Here is a 16,708-nt window from a genome sequence, read left to right on the forward strand (position 1 = left end):
TGCGACCAATTAGAGGAATATCGTGGTGTAAACCTCTCATAGTTACGAAACACCTCATTTGAACTTAATTTCTATCAAAAGCATCAGACAATTTACAATGTCATAGTTGACCTAAGAATTGGTTGGTTTTAGCATTAGTAATCATTATTTTGTTGAAAATATGCGCTTCTAGAGAAAACCCAAGTTCGTTAACATCTGTAAGGAAAAAGTGTTCCAAATTTGTGGATTTATTTATTTAACATTAAACATTAAATTGAGCAGTTCACCCATCAATCGAAAGATCACAAGAAAACTATTCAAAATGATGTAAAAGCGAATAATTATGTTCAATTATCGACTTTCCATGACTATTTCAACATTGGGCTATCTCTAAACAATTCCGAATATGAGAAATGACTGTATGAAGGATGAGGAAAAATAACATTTTGAATGTCACCCAAAATTGTCAAATTTTAAAATGGACAAATTTTCAATGTGAAAAAGAAAGATTTGTTTTGCCATGTCTATAAAATCTCTTGAAATATGAACTTTTACAATAAACCTCTTAGGATACCTTCACGTATCCATATCGATTTCTGAGCAAAGGAGGTGTGTGTAGAAATGACATTTCTTTCAATCGAATTTCTTAGCACTTGCAGAACGGATTGTTTCTAGGTTTGTTCCATTCAGCTCGGTTTCAGGTCCCATAAGTTCCTATTGAAAATGATAAAGTTTGGTGAAGTCCTTCAAAGATCTGCTTAAAAAAATGTTGTATACCAAAAATAAGCAGTGATTTAATCAGGGTTTTTTTTTAAATTTCTGATAGGCACCACTAAAATTTACAATTCAAATTATTGTCAGTTGATTGTACAAATAGAGGTACCATTAGAATTTTTTTTAACCGTCAAAGTCAAAAATATTATTTTTAGAAATCGAAAAAAAAAATTCCAGAGCTCTTAAGTGCTAGAAACATTTTTTGTCTAAAACATTGCCCTGAATTGCCTTTGTTCGGACTTGTGAACAACTGAGTTTTTAAAGCAGCCTTTTTGTATTAGCAGCTTAAAACTAGAAAAATTCATTTTATTTAGTATCATAGCAAATTGGGCGAATAAACTATCTTACATGAGCAGTTTTTCCTTAAGTACCGATGCAACTCTCTGTTGGTGCTATTGTTGCTGGCGGGCACAGTATTTAACTAATAATTAAAGTTTTCGCATTAGTTTTAGAATCTAAAGTTCTCCAGATCAAATGAACTTTACTTACAGGCTACGATCGATCGATATTCAATTAGGTAACAAATTTGCCTTCGGCCAATATTCCACGTGGGGTATAATTAAAAGCTAATTAAGAAATACAAATAAGTAAGTTTCTGCCCTAATTGGGGAGTAAATCGATTCTACCTACTAATCCGGATCAAAACACTGTTTTTGGTATTCGAATCCGGCACAGATTAGGGAGAAATCAAATAATTTTAGAGATCGCCCGAGCACACTTCTAACTTGCACATGAAATGGTTTGTTTTTGTCCTATTTTCTCAGTTTACCCGGCCGTTCGTTGCGGACCGCCTTTCCGGCCACCGAGTTCTTATTGTGCGTTCCCTTTTGCCTGTCGTGTTTCACGTGCTGCGCTAGGATGGTTCATCGCGGTGCCAACATCGCCCCGCCCCGTAACTCTGGTGGGTGGAGCCTCCTTCGCACCAGTTTTACGCTCCTGGATCTCTAGCACCGCCAGTTTGCTCACCGGCCGCTTCAGCTCTCCTCTGCTTGTCCTCACCATCGCCTGCCGAATGCGTCCATCGGCACCCTTGAAGACCTCCGTCACGATGCCCCGGACCCAGTTGGCGCGGTTAGCGCCTTCCACGACGTAGACGACATCTCCACACGCAATAGGCTCCGCCTCCGCGTGCCACTTCGTCCGTTGGTTCAGGGTCGGAAGGTACTCCGCAATCCAGCGTTTCCAAAAACAGTCAGCAAGGAGTTGCGACCGCTTGTAGCAGTCTCGGAGAGCTTCGGCTGGACTGGTCGATTCAGCGCGTTGAGCTCTATCGTTGGCCGTCACTCCTCGCAAGAAATGGTTGGGCGTAAGAGCTTCAGTTGATCCTGCTTCGGTTGACAGGTACGTCAGCGGACGTGTGTTGATGAGATCCTCCGCTTCCGCCAAACTGGTCAGCAACACTTCGTCCGTCAGCTTTCTCCCGTCGTCGAACGCCTTCAGAGCTTCCTTGACCGACCTCACAAGCCTCTCCCAGGCCCCGCCCATGTGCGGCGCTGATGGTGGGTTGAAGTTCCAGCTCGTTCTGGCGTCGGTGAACTCTTCTCTGCATTCCGCGTCCACGCGTACGATCTCCTTACTCGCGCCCTGGAAGTTCGTGCCGTTGTCGCTGAAGAACTCGATGGGCATTCCTCTCCGGCAAGCGAATCGTCTGATAGCCATGACGCACGACTGTGTGGTCAAGCTATGCACGACTTCCAGATGGATGGCACGCGTGGTCAAACACGTGAAGAGGCTGACCCAACGCTTTTCGGAACGCCGCCCGACCGTCACTGCTACTGGGCCGAAGTAGTCGACCCCGGTGTAGCTGAACGCCCGCTGATGTGGAGTCACACGCTGGACTGGAAGTGGTGCCATTCTTGGGATCGCCGGTACGCTTTTGTCCACCTTGCACTTCACGCACGCCGTCATCACCCGCTTCAGCTCGGCTCGTAGGTTCGGGATGAAGAAACGCTGCCGAAGCTCGTTGATTGCCGTCTCGAAGTACGCGTGGCCCATCTTCTGGTGATAGTGCTCCAGCAGCTTCGTTGTCACGGGATGACCTTTGGGCAGGATGACGGGAAAGCGAACCTCAAACGGAACCATGGTAGCTCGCTCAAGTCGACCGTCAACTCGCATCACTTTCTGCTCATCCAGGAACGGGGTCAGCTTGTACAGCACGCTGCTCTTCTCCAGGGATAGCTTCTTGTCCGCGGGGAGTTCGAGGTTTTTAAGAAGGGTCGTCACCTCGTCCGGGAAGTAGTCCGCTTGCGCCCATCTCCACAAGTATGTTTCCGCCATCTGGTATTCTTCCCGCTTCAGCGGGACTGGAACTGTTGGCACGGTCCTGTTCACGAGCCCCTTCATCGCCTTCGAAAGGGGAAGTGCTTCAATCGGCAAACCCTTTGCTTTTCTGCGACAATTGGAGCGAAATCGAGCCAGGCACGCCACGGATCTTACCATCACCGTCCAGCGAGAGAAGTTTTGAGGATCGATGATTTGCTCGGTGACAATGATGCTGTGGTACAGCACACTCGCTCGCATCTCCTCGGGCGTGTTCAGCTGCACCTGCTGCTTCGAGATGGACCACAGTCTCTTGGCTTCTTCGATGAATTCCGGCGCTCGTGACCATGGCCCGTCCGGCCCGAAACTGTGCTTGTTGTCCCACTTGGTGAGCATGTCTGCCAGATTCAGCTTTGATGGCACCTTACGCCACTCGCTCTGCTTGGTCAGCGTCAGAATTTCGCCGACGCGAAAGGCAACGAATTGCTTATACTTTCGCTGGTCAGAATGGATCCACGACAAAGCAACTTCGGAGTCTGACCAGATGAACCGTTCCGCAATCTTGAGGGTGTGGTTCTCCTGCACGAAGTTCATGAGTCTCGAGCCGACCACATCTGACTGCAGTTCCAAGCGCGGGATGCTGAGCAGCTTCAGCGGTGCCACCTTTGACTTCCCGGACACGAGCGCGCAGATTGGGCCCATCGACGACATAATCCAAAAGAAGGCAACAGCACCGTAAGCGCACTGACTCGCGTCGCAGAAAACATGAAGCTCCAACGTCTCGTAGTTCAGATCGTGCGCGCCCTGGAAGTAGTACCGTGGGATTCGAACGCCTTCGACTTCTTGCAGGCGACTCACCCAGCGCTTCCATTTCTCCCACGCTTCGTCGTCGACCGCCTTGTCCCAATCACAGCCAGCCCGCCACAAGTCCTGGATCAAAATTCGCCCGAAGATCGTGAACGAGATCAGAAAACCTTGAGGGTCGAACAGGCTCATTACGCAGCTCGACACCACCCGTTTCGTGGGCCGCAGCTCTCCTTTCAAGTACCGCTCCAAATCCTCTCTCATCTCGGCCGAGAACAAGAACTCGTCGGTGCTCGTGTTCCACACAATGCCCAGCACTCGTTCGTAGCCGGTCGCCTTGTTTTGGCTGAGGTGAACTTTCTGATCGGCTTTCTTCTCACCCAGCGCGCGGACAACCTCGCTTGAACTGGCCACCCAATTGCGGATCTCGAAACCCGCCTTCGAGTGGATGAGTCTGACCTCCTTCGCCCGCTGAATCGCTTCGTCTACCGTCGATGCGCTGTCGTAGTAATCGTCAACATAATGGTTCTCCACGATTGCCTTTGCCGCCGCGGGAAACTGCTTCGAGAACTCTTCCGCGTTCTTGTTTTTCACAAACTGCGCGGCACACGGCGAGCAAGTTGCTCCGAAGGTGGCGACGTCCATGATGTACACCTCAGGCTCGGCCGTTGGGTCGTTCCGGAACAGGAACCTCTGGGCGTTCGTATCTTCCTTCCGTATGCGTAGCTGGTGATACATTTCCCTGATATCACCTCCGAATCCGACAGGACGTTCACGGAATCGGAAGATCACGGAAGGAAGCGACGTCAGCATGTCCGGCCCCTTGAGCAGCTGGCTGTTGAGCGAGACTCCCGCCACAGTAGCGGCCGCGTCCCACACGAGGCGTACTTTCTCCGGCTTCTTGGGGTGCGTCACCACGTTCAGCGGCAAGTACCACACCTTTCGCGGATCGCACGCAGCCAGTTCTTGCTGGGTGGCCTTGTGCGCGTAGCCCTTCTGTTGATACTCGACGATTTGGCGCCGCACGTTGTCGTACAGCGAGTCGTTCTTCAGCAGCTTTCTTTCCAGGGATTTCAACCTTTTCAGCGCCATCACGTAGCTGTCGGGGAAACTTGTGTCGTCCGCTTTCCATAACAGGCCGGTTTCGTATCGATCTCCAATCCGCACCGTCGTTGACTCCAGAATCGACCTGGCTCGCTTGTCCTCGTCCGACTCCGGCAGCAGCGCCATGGAGATGCCAGTTTCTTCGAGGAAGTACTGGTTCTTAAGGAGATCATGCAGGTCTTGGTTAGAGACTTGGTGACAAGCATGATGACCTACGAATTCAGCTGCTGGCGCGTTGTTCTCGTGGGGGCCGTAGATCGTCCATCCAAGTTTCGACTTTACAGCGATTGGTTCTCCAGTGCCACCGATGCGAGACTCGAGAGGCGCGTACAGGTGCAGATCCTTCAAGCCAATCAAGATCTTCGGCGCGCCGCGGTAATCTGCCACCGGGAGATCGTGCAGATGCTTGTACTCCTTGACGACGTCGGCGAAGCACACGGTTTGTTCCGGAAGCTTCAGCTCGTTCACGGTGTGGGCGTTCTTGATCTGGAACTGAGTCGACACCCCTCTGGCAGAGATCGACAGGCAGACGTTCTCCGATTGTTTCTCCAGCCTTGAAACTCCAGCGGTCCACATAATGCGCAGCGGTTGAACTGAGCCGCGAACGTTCAGCAACTTCGTGATGGACTCGTCCACCAACGTGTACGAAGCTCCCTCGTCCAGAAACGCGATAATGTTGACCGATCTGCCGCCGTTGTACAGCGTGACCGGAATCATCCTGAAGATCACCGGCTGTCTGGCCCGCACATCGTGAGCGTTGCAGTTGGCGACCGTTGCGGGGACGTCGCTGTGCAGAAGTGCGTTGTGCCGCTCCTTGCAGTTTCCCACATTGCACCTGAAGTTCATCCGGCAGCGGGCAGACCCGTGCTCGTTCAGGCACAGCTTGCAGAGTTGCCACTTCTTGACAGCATCCAAACGATCCTCCAATTTCAGCTGTTTGAACTTCTCACAGTTGCGGACTCGATGGTCGGTGCGATCACAAATCCTGCATGGTCTTTTGTTGTTGTTTACACCCGCGTGGTTTGTGTCTCCGCTATTCTCCGCAGCAGCGTGAGTGTGAAGGTAGCTTTCGTGCGTTCTGGACCCAGTTTTTGGTTTGGCGTCTCTGCGAGCCTGCGGCTGATGTTGCAGCTGCGGTTCAGTGAACAGTGTGGCCTCGCTTGCATCGGTCACGATGTCCGACAGGAAGTCAGCGAAAGTTCGGAGCGTGACGTGCTTCTTCTGCTTCTTAAACCGAATCCATTCGAGTTTCGACCCGGCGGGTAGTTTCTCCACTAGCTCTCGGATCAACAGTGGGTTGACCAGGTGATCGTTCATGTGGGTGGCCTCGAGGTGGTCTACGAGCTGCTGGACCACGACGCCGAAGTAAATGAACGACTCCAGACGATCCGACCTGGGAGAGTCGGCCTTCCGTACCTTGATCAACAGCGTGTTGAGCAGCTGTTCGGGCCGGCCGTACAGCATGCGTAGAGTTTCGATCGCCGCCGGGACCTTCTCAGGCAGCAACAGTAGGCTGCGCACATTGGTCAGCGCTGGCTCCCGAATGCTGTCCTGCAGTCTGGCGAGGTTCTCGACGTTCGAAAATCCGCAGGCCAGGTTCGACGTCTCATAGCTGCTTATGAACATTGGCCACTCCTCGCAGCGTCCAGTGAATACGGGCAGTTTTCTGGCCAAGAACTGGCGGGCAGTAAGCTGCGCCTTCGTTGGCCCCCGTAGCTGCTTGGGTGGTTCTACTTCCGCTTTTTCCTGCTCATCATCCGACGAACTGGATTCCGTCTCCGTTCCGCTAGTGTCCGAGCCGGACTCGTCTCCTTCGTTGCCGTTACCCTCTTCACCTGAGTCCGCCGGTATCGGAGTCGGTTTTGGTTTGGGTACTTCTGGAATCGTAACACCCGGATGTCGGAGCGGCGTTGAGATTCCGCTGGGGCCAGCCGTGCCGGAGGCATCGAGCTTCTTTTTGTCCCCTTTGGACTTCTTGATTTTCTTTTCCTTTTTTGTTTTAGGACTCTTTGCCTCGGCTTTCAGTTGTGCCATCTTGGCCTCGAATTCTTCCTTATTCTTCTTCTGCTGTTCCTGGAACTGCTTCTCGGCAGCGAGTTGTTGCTCCATGAGCTGCTGCTCGAGGGCCAGCATCTGCCTTTCGGCCTCTTGTTGACGCTGCTGTGTTTGCTGTTGCAGCTCCAGGCGACGTTTGTGCAGCTGTTGTTCCGCGAAGATTCTCTCCTCCTGGCGCTTCGCTTCTGCTTCCAGCTCCTGCAGGGTCTTTTCCAGGTCGTCAAACTTCACGATGACCTGGGTGACTTCCATTTCGGCCGCGCAGTTGGGGCACCTCCAGGAATCGTCCTTGACGCCCTTCTCGAGCTGCGCGCACTCGTAGTGGAAGAATTGCTGGCAGTGGTCGCAGAAGGGCAGGTCACCGTCCTTTTCCACCGCAGCCTTGCAGATCCCGCAGCAATAGCCAGTGAGGTTGCTCATTTTTAAGTTTTGTTCGGACTTGTGAACAACTGAGTTTTTAAAGCAGCCTTTTTGTATTAGCAGCTTAAAACTAGAAAAATTCATTTTATTTAGTATCATAGCAAATTGGGCGAATAAACTATCTTACATGAGCAGTTTTTCCTTAAGTACCGATGCAACTCTCTGTTGGTGCTATTGTTGCTGGCGGGCACAGTATTTAACTAATAATTAAAGTTTTCGCATTAGTTTTAGAATCTAAAGTTCTCCAGATCAAATGAACTTTACTTACAGGCTACGATCGATCGATATTCAATTAGGTAACAAATTTGCCTTCGGCCAATATTCCACGTGGGGTATAATTAAAAGCTAATTAAGAAATACAAATAAGTAAGTTTCTGCCCTAATTGGGGAGTAAATCGATTCTACCTACTAATCCGGATCAAAACACTGTTTTTGGTATTCGAATCCGGCACAGATTAGGGAGAAATCAAATAATTTTAGAGATCGCCCGAGCACACTTCTAACTTGCACATGAAATGGTTTGTTTTTGTCCTATTTTCTCAGTTTACCCGGCCGTTCGTTGCGGACCGCCTTTCCGGCCACCGAGTTCTTATTGTGCGTTCCCTTTTGCCTGTCGTGTTTCACGTGCTGCGCTAGGATGGTTCATCGCGGTGCCAACAGCCTTGCTAAAATCAGATTTTTAGAGGTTGTGATCTGATGCTTGTGATAAAATTAACCGTAACCGTAGGTTGCGAGAAAAATTTTTGTTGTGTGGTGTGACAACAACTTTCTAAAAGTAGAAAACATTCTAGAAATAATCCTGAAAAGTTTAATTTTCTGAACTACCCTAATCATGAACTACCCTAACTTCCAACAAAGCTTAATGTTGCCTCTTTCATTTTGCAACAACTTCTTTCGAAAATACTCCTAAGCGGCGCCTTATTTTATGAAAAAGCTATTTTTCTGCCTACTGATTTTAAACCTTGTGTTCAATATTCTTTATTTATAGCTGGAATCGCAGATTATTATCGCAATTATTCATTCAAAAATGGAAAAAAACCAACAAATTTGTTCAAATTCGTCTATATGCCTTCATGGACAATAAGTACTTTGTGACTCTTTGGACAATTAGATATCTTAAGCTATACTTCTTCTGTATACAGGGTTGCCAGGTTGCCAGATAAATCTGGGAATACCAGATTTTTCAAGTGTCAGCCAGAATAAAGATTCATCCTTCTCAGTGCCAGATATTGACAGATTTTGCTAGATTTTTTACTTTATGCCCATTTTGTACAATTTTTTGATTAAAATGAATGATTTTAATTGAAAAACAAAAATATTAGAATGTGTTTTTATTAAATAAAAAGTATATTCTACCTTTTTAGGCCTTAAAACAGTTAAAACATCTGAATTCTACAATCTTTTATATTCATTCATATCCTTCTCAATTTTCACCATTGAGATTTGTTAGATTTTCGTCTGCCAGATTTTTCCAGATTTTTAATCGATACATTGCCAGATTTTCAAAATTTTGACCTGTCTGTATAGGTTGTATAGAACGTAAAGAAGAATAAAAGTTCAAAATATAGTGATGTCTGTGACGTTTTCAAATTAATTTCAATAGACTTATAATGTATATTGCCCAAATGAGTCGTTTCCAATTTGTGACTAACAGTTTTTATGTTCGATCATGTTTCGAGAAGAGGTAAAATAAGCGTAAATAAGAAAGTCAATACAATATTTTTAAAAACATTCTATTTATACTCTCCTACATCGATTACCTCAACAATTTGTCCTTTTCACTCAAACAAATCGAACCAGAATATCTCAACGGCACTCCGGCAGGAGAATTACAGAGTTCAAGGAGGTCACCAAGAAGCTACCAAATGAATATTCAACTGACAGTTGAACCGCCAATCCAGCTGGAGCTGGTCATCCACAAAACTACTGGGCCGGCAAGGCCCCGTTCGATTATATTATTATATTCCCATTCATACGCTCGTGCTGCGGTTAGTGCCACTGGACCAATAAATGGTTAAAAGATATTCACAGACGGTCATCATCTCTGCTCGGCATGCAAAAGAGACAACCTCGAGTACGGTCAGTAGCTTTGTTCAGAAGCTTTTTCAGGAGCTGCTGTATCGGAGAGGTACCTACACTCTTTAAAAATAAAAGCCGCCGTTTTACGTTCTGAATTGGTAAATCGATATGATGATATATGGTAAATTTATGCAAATCGAAGTTTTGTTCTGATTTTGGTTGCACACAGCTTCCACCCAGCTGCTGCTGGGCTGATGTAGGATGGCGAGCAGACAAATGGAGGGTAATCTGGAGCTGAAAATGGGAAAATCCGGGATAATGAGGTACTAAATTTTGTTAAATCAATATTAAACGAGCTTGATATTATAAGCTTAACTGATAGGGAACTAATGGAACATTTGAGTAAATTTAACGAAATTTGTTCTTCCATACAGAGACAAATTCGATCAACCTTGCAAATCTGCAGCCATTCCATTCATAAACTGTAATTGATTGACACCAATAGTGTGTGCAGCTCGGTGGTTGGCAGGGCAATTTTGCAACGGACTTTTTTTTAATAAAAAAGTCATGTTTTCATGTCGACTGCTTTTTGCTGCTTTTGCTGAACCGTACCGCTGCCGGTGGTTCGTTCGATGAGGTGTGACACGCGTCAAACTGATAGCGATCTGGTGGTACAATAATTGGCACGACAGAGTTACGGGGTTGGCTTGTTGTTAAAGAAATGGATTTTGTGCTGTCTAGTATGATTTGAGGTTTTATTACGTAGTGATATGGACTTTTTTTTATACTTCAGTCATTGTAATTTGCTTTCAAATTAGCAATTTGATTTTTTGTTCAAAGATATAATTTTTACTTTTCTTAATTTTTTTTGACAGTGTTCCTTTTCCAAGCTACACGTGTTGATAAATTTTGGTAACGATTTTCCCATTCCTTGTAATGTTGTCATATGAAACCCAGGATGGATCAAATGAGACCAGATTGGTCCAGATCGGTTCAGCCAGTCCGGAGATAATCCAGTGCATTTTTGAAGGTGCACAGACTGTTTAGAATTTGATTCCAAATCAATATGTATACGTGAAGGCTCTCATGCTCATGCTCATGCTCATGCCCAAGTAACATTTTTTCCCAGGAGTTCTACAAGAGCTCTTCAAGATAGCTACAGCATAGCAGTTTGGACCACGGTAGGATAAAATTCTCTTCAAAACTTCTTCAGGAGTTTGGAAGAGTACTTGAAGAGAATTTTATCCTACCGCGGTCCAAACTGCTATGCTGTAGCTATCTTGAAGAGCTCTTGTAGAACTCCTGGGAAAAAATGTTACTTGGGATGCTCAAATCAATATGTATACGTGAAGGTAAATCTAGGAGGTCAAAATAAGAAGTTCATTTTTCAAATTAGTGGATCTTGGGGCGGTTCATCCAACCGGTTCAATAACTGTACCGGTTGAGCATTTCTGGTACAAAATGTATCATGCGACATATCTAACTCTTTTAAATTGCCTGAATAGAGATTTTGCAACAAAATTCAACCGCTTCAGCTGAACCGGTTCATCCATCCGGTTCAATAGTTGTACCGGTTGAACAGTTCTGGTTCAAAAATGATCATGTGACATATCAAACTTCTTCAAATTGTCTGAAAAGTCATTTTACATTAAAATTTAACTGATTCAGATTAACTGGTTCATCCAACCGGTATACAGAAATACTTGCAGAATTCCACCGGCAGCAATCCGATTGGTTGAACATTTTCGGGAATAGAGTAGTACGGGGCAAAGGTGTGTACCAGCCTTTAAATACTTAATTTCAACCTATATAGCTCATATTTGCGTTCTCGACTTGTCTTAGGGTCAATTTTATGTATTTGCAAAAATAAAGTGAAAAAATTGAAGTTTGTGAAGATTTTTTGGGAAAATTCACTTTTTGGCCATTTTGATCTAATATTTGAAGCTTGCAAAATAAGGATTACAAAACTTCAGGTTCACGAAATCTTTGAAACCATTTAACTAGTGTATTGCCTAACCAATTACTTTGATAGCCCTTAATGAATTTTTGAAATTCCTCTTCTTCTTATTTTTTACCATCATTTTTCTTAAAAAGAAAATTGCTGGGCAACGGTGCACACTAAAATCTTCATACATTTTTGTATGAAAAAAATTACCATTAGGTGCGCACCTTTGCCCCACTCTACTATACAGGTAGTCAAAGTCAGGGCATAAAAAAAATCTTATTCGGCTGTAGCAGGTTCCACGAGGTCACACAGTTGCCAAATCCAGGTGTCGTGGGCGGCTTCTGAAAGGAGACATCCGTAGCTTTCATTTAAGTCCAATTTGAAGTCATTTGAGTCCAATTTAGAATTAAATTTGTCCAAAAAGGGATTTTTTTTTGCTATTTTTAGTTTGAATCCCCATTACCCCAAAACCTTATGTGTGATTTTTTATAATTATCAAGAAAAGATTTACCTGCAGGGATTTGCTTCAAGTTTCAGCCAAACTAAGTGTGTTGATTGATGCGTGAATCCTTTAGAAACATTTCAAGCTGGTAAAACACACATTTCGTCGCTAACATTTCAATAAGCGCTATGTCTCACGCAAAGCCTATGTTTATGACGCTTTTTGACATGTTAGCGACGATTTGGTGAGTGCGTCAGTGAGCGAGTAAATCAGTCTATGAGTTAATAATTAAGGGGTTACATACATGTGGAATATCACCAAATTACATGTTACAGAAAATTTATTGAATCCACTAAAAAGATGATTTTTAATCACTCCTGAAAGTTTTATGAAGATATTACATGATAAAACTGAGTAAGAGACGATTTAAGATCAATATTGAGCGTTTTTCTCTAAACACCGAGTTGATTTACGAGTGCCACGATATCTCGAGATGGGATGGACCAAATTGGCTGAAATTTGAGGTGAAGACTCTCAAGACCCTGTGGCGCGGTGGTTAGCGGCTTCGGCTGCCGATCCCTCATGTGTGCTAAGGCGCCCGGGTTTGATTCCGCCCATCTCCTCTGGGTGTTCTGTGTTTGTCCAGTTTAGTTATAAATACAGTATGAAAAGACGGTGTGATGTCTATATAAAAAGAAAAAAGACATATCTCATGTGCATGACAAAGCCCGATTTTTTAATTTTGCCTTTTTAAAAAATACAAAATCAAATACTGAGGATTTTTTATATGAAAAACATATCAGTATTTTTATCTCTTTTTAAAATAAACTTTTTGAAAACCGGCCTTCGTTATGTACACGGGAATAGTCTTCACCAAAATATTGAGCCGATTTGGTCAGAGAAGTGTTGAGATATCGTAGCACGCGTTTTTTTAAACTGCTAACTTCAAATAGCTATATCTCGGCAACGGTACAACCAAATGGCTTCAAATTTGTTTTGTTAGAAGATGAAAATGTATATTTTAATGCCCAGAGAACAGTTTTTTTTTAAAGTTCAAATGTGTGCTTAATCAACCTCTGACATTTTTGCCGATTTACATGTATGCAACCCCTTAAGTGATTCAGTGAAATATTTTTTAAATGATTGATTGAGTAAGTTAGTAAGAGTGGATTACATACCACTTGAACTGAATATTGATTAAATGTCAACTTTCAATATGTTTACCGTCTTAATGTTTCACCGGAAAGAAGATTCATTGTTGATTTTGGCCATTTTGGCTTGAGCCTCTCCATTTCAATATCGTCAACAAGAAAAGAATTAAAAAACTCAAAAGGCCCGTCCCTCGGATTTACCATCTCAATAACATGGTGTCACGCCGGTAATATTCCCATCATTACTTATTTTTTTATCGTTTTGTAAGAATCTCCACGACACAGCCACACACGTACACACAAAGTAAGTCGTTTTGTTCATTGTCTCGTGCCAAGAAGATGAAAGAACAAAACAAAAGAATGAAACGTGAAAAGTCGTGTGACACACTGGCGACTGCGACACGACAACAACAACTGTAAAGAAGACAAAAAAGGGGAACCCATCTTCAACAAGTGGAGGACCCCTCGTCGTGCTCAGCTTTCCAGCTGCCGGGGGGTCTCCACGGCGGACGCTTCGATCCGGAAGTGTGGCATTGGATACCAAATAAGAAAAAGCTATTAAATTACTATTTCTTGGACAAGAATCCACACTTGACAGAAGCTGTTTTTAAATTTTCATCAAATTTTAAATTATTTTCAAAATTTACATGTTTTGTGAACTTATTTGTAAGTCCTGAAATATGTATCATAACCTAATATTCGTTTTTTTACCGTGCAAATATAACAACTATATTTGCAACGAAATGCTATTAGTCTTACATGCATGTTGTTAAACTGTGTTTACATTACTTGACACTTCCTCGAGACATGAGATGTGTGTGTGTCCTCATCGCAATGGAATTTTAAATATAGAACCTTACCGTATGTTCCTACAACCCGCCCTGTATACCAACTACTTCCCACAAGGGTACCCTCCTCCTCCTCAAGTGTGTGTATGCGTTTTATTTACAAATAAATTAGAGAATCGCGGAAAACGAGGCGGTTAATAAACATGTTGTGTGCCAGTCGTGAGCGAGGGGCACGTCACCATCTCGCCTCCTTCCCAGACGAGCGTCGTGATGTCTCATATGCCAGGGCACGTCTCTTCCGGTTACTATACCGAATTGAACCAAGATCGTCTAGAAATCTGTCTGGGCTGGGAAGGATGGATGGAGTCACGAGATGGGTACCATTTTTAGCGACTTTGGATGAAGGGATTGGTATTGAGGAATTTTGGTTTTGCGTTCAGCTGGTTTAATGAAGATTTTTGCAGCTTGAATCTTAAATTCAATGCTAACAGAATTTTCTTTGGGGATTCAATCTGTGATAACGAACCATATTATAAATAGATTTATCATGAGTTACAAAATGTTTAAATCTACACATTAAACAGACATTTAATGAATTTTTCATGTTTTCGACCTTTGGATTAGAGAAAATCATGAACCCAAAAAAAAATTGAATGAACAAACATTTTGTAAACCTGTCCCAATACTGCTATCATGTGTCAGTCATTCTAAGCTATGATTTACTTTTTTTCAAAATTCAAACACAAAATTAAATCATCTATCCCACCCTCCCTTTTTCCCTTTGTGCTTATGTCTTGACGAGGGACACAATGGAATAATTTGTTTTCGATCATCTTTATGTTTTATTTTTTTTATCTGTGTTTTTGCCACCAAATGGCTATTATTTTGTTTTACTTGTTTTCTTGCCATTTTTTTTGTAAAAATCAAACGACAAAATAATATTCTCGTTGCAGAAAATTACTTGGGAAATTTACATGACCTTCTGAAACCCAACTTAGCTTCTAAAATGGCTTCGTTCAAAAAAATCACTTAAAATACATTTTGAAACCAATTTTGAATTTTAGTAATTAGCTACGTTCTCGCATTTATTGTATAATAAGTCAATATTTTATATATGAAATGTCACAAAAAGTATTTTTGGTCTATTCTAAATAATTTAGCTTGTTTTTAAATTTTTCGAAATAACTTTTTTTTATAGTTTCCAAAATACCGCGAGTTGAAAAATGTGAGATTATAAAGCAACACTGAAAAAAATCAAGAAATATTAATTTAAAACGACTTAACCTCAGTACCCAGCAGTCTTGTCAACAAAGATAATAAAAAAACAAACATTGTAGGAAACTACAAAAACATTTTTTTCAGAGATGCTTTTCCTCCAAAAAGGGGAAATTCTCATATGTTTGGCAGGCTAAGCACTCGCTCCTAACTCCATCAAATTTGCTGAATTTCACTATTTAAACAACTAATTTTGCAAAACTTTTGGTAGAAACTTGCTTGCTCACTTCTTATTGAGCTATTTATCACTCGATTTCAGTTGAAAACGCTTTTAATTAGCTTTAATTGAATGTCAAATTTCTGCCAACATTAGAGGCACACTGGAATTAGGTGCTGTTCCCCTAATTAAATACAAATAGCAAAACATTGGACGGAAATTTGTAGAAAACGATGCCCTTTTCAAAAAAGGGTTAAGTCATTTTGATTTAAAATCAGAATTAGTTAATTCAAATAAATTTGGATTTTTTGCGTGTTTATATCATTGATTTCTACCAAACATCATAATTTAATTATCAAAAAGTCTCAATTCTGGTTCCAGATTTTGCACCGCACAGTGGATCCTCTCCGAACAAAGGTGTGACAAAATTAAAAAATGCCAGGTATTCTACCAAATATGTCATATTAGGGTAATTTTGAGCAGCTGAATTCAAAAAACATATTTATGTTTTCATGAAATAAAATCTAAGTACATTAGGGTGGTTCATAAATATTTATTTTTCAAATATTTTTTTTTAATTGCCGAAATTGTATTTTTTTATCAATAGTAGCTTGGAATTTTGATTGTGTGTGTGTGTGTGTGTAAATCTTAACAAATAAAATGTTAGGGTGGTACCATATCACAATGATCCATAACCGAAATTTTGTTAAACCAAATTCGTAGATACCACACTTTTAAATAACAGCTTTGTCATCTTCCGAAAAGTTGATCAGGATCAGTACAGTAGTAACGTTAGAGTGGTCCAGTTAATAGGGTGTTCCAAAATTTGTGTATTTGAGGAAAAGTGTTATTTGGCTTCTATGAGATTATCATCACATTTTAACTGTGCACATTTTAGTAGTATCTGTAGTTTAGGTAGAAAAAGATCAGAAGACATTTCTAGATTTTTTTTAAAGGTCCTATAAACATATGAAACACAATAAATTAAATGACCTTTAAAAAAACTCTAGATTTTTGTTGAGGCCAACGAAAATGTCATTTCAAGTTTTTATCTCGTCCCCCTTTCGAATATTCTCCAAATACTAGGGTGCAAAACAAAGATAAACCTACAAAATTAATAAATCATTAACTTTTTGTTTTGCATTAGAGTTATTAATTAGAGTAATTTGTGATACATTTTAATTAAAAAAGTTGAGAATAAAGTTTTGATTTTTTTTTTAATTTCCCATCTTCCCTCTTCTCTTCATCCACGACTAGAGCCAAGGTCTGCTCTGCTTTTCATGTACTAAGCTGCACATAAAAATATGTAAGGTAAAAACTGCTTTTAGGAAGACTTTTTGGAAGATTTTTTGGGACAGTTGAAAAAAAATCTTGCATGGTTAGGATTCCCACAAGAAAATCTATCGTACCAAAAAAAGTATGTACCGTCATCAGGGGTGACATTAGGTCTGGGGGTGAGATTGGGTCATACAAATTTTAACAATTTTGTATGACTGTATCTCACCCACCAGGGCTTACAAATCAAGGCCATCGAGA

At 42.6% G+C, this 16,708-nt stretch overlaps 3 protein-coding genes across 5 annotated transcripts in view; 1 reads left to right on the forward strand and 2 right to left on the reverse strand.

Annotated features, from left to right (window-relative positions):
- Positions 1 to 16,708, forward strand: part of LOC120428565 (G-protein coupled receptor 52) — a 103,087-nt gene that overhangs the window by 37,105 nt on the left and 49,274 nt on the right. The gene's annotated exons all lie outside the window — the stretch shown is intronic.
- Positions 1,030 to 3,786, reverse strand: LOC128093232 (uncharacterized). Of its 3 annotated transcripts, XM_052709281.1 has the most exons (3): positions 1,380 to 3,786; positions 1,243 to 1,319; positions 1,030 to 1,174 (listed from the first exon to the last, which is right to left on the reverse strand). In XM_052709281.1, exon 1 carries the CDS (start codon positions 3,721 to 3,723, stop codon positions 1,564 to 1,566), a length of 2,160 nt encoding a protein of 719 aa, XP_052565241.1. In that variant the 5' UTR covers positions 3,724 to 3,786; the 3' UTR covers positions 1,030 to 1,174; positions 1,243 to 1,319; positions 1,380 to 1,563. The 3 variants fall into 3 exon arrangements, with proteins under 3 accessions (XP_052565241.1, XP_052565239.1, XP_052565240.1); XM_052709279.1 differs by having other exon boundaries at positions 1,243 to 3,786; XM_052709280.1 differs by having other exon boundaries at positions 1,036 to 1,319.
- LOC120428568 (uncharacterized) lies at positions 3,801 to 8,047 on the reverse strand. Its single transcript, XM_052709914.1, has 3 exons — positions 7,801 to 8,047; positions 3,893 to 7,740; positions 3,801 to 3,816 (listed from the first exon to the last, which is right to left on the reverse strand). Exons 2-3 carry the CDS (start codon positions 7,492 to 7,494, stop codon positions 3,801 to 3,803), a joined length of 3,618 nt encoding a protein of 1,205 aa, XP_052565874.1. The 5' UTR covers positions 7,495 to 7,740; positions 7,801 to 8,047.

This window comes from Culex pipiens, chromosome 3 (assembly GCF_016801865.2).
Source record: "Culex pipiens pallens isolate TS chromosome 3, TS_CPP_V2, whole genome shotgun sequence".
In the NCBI taxonomy this organism is placed as follows: domain Eukaryota; kingdom Metazoa; phylum Arthropoda; class Insecta; order Diptera; family Culicidae; genus Culex; species Culex pipiens.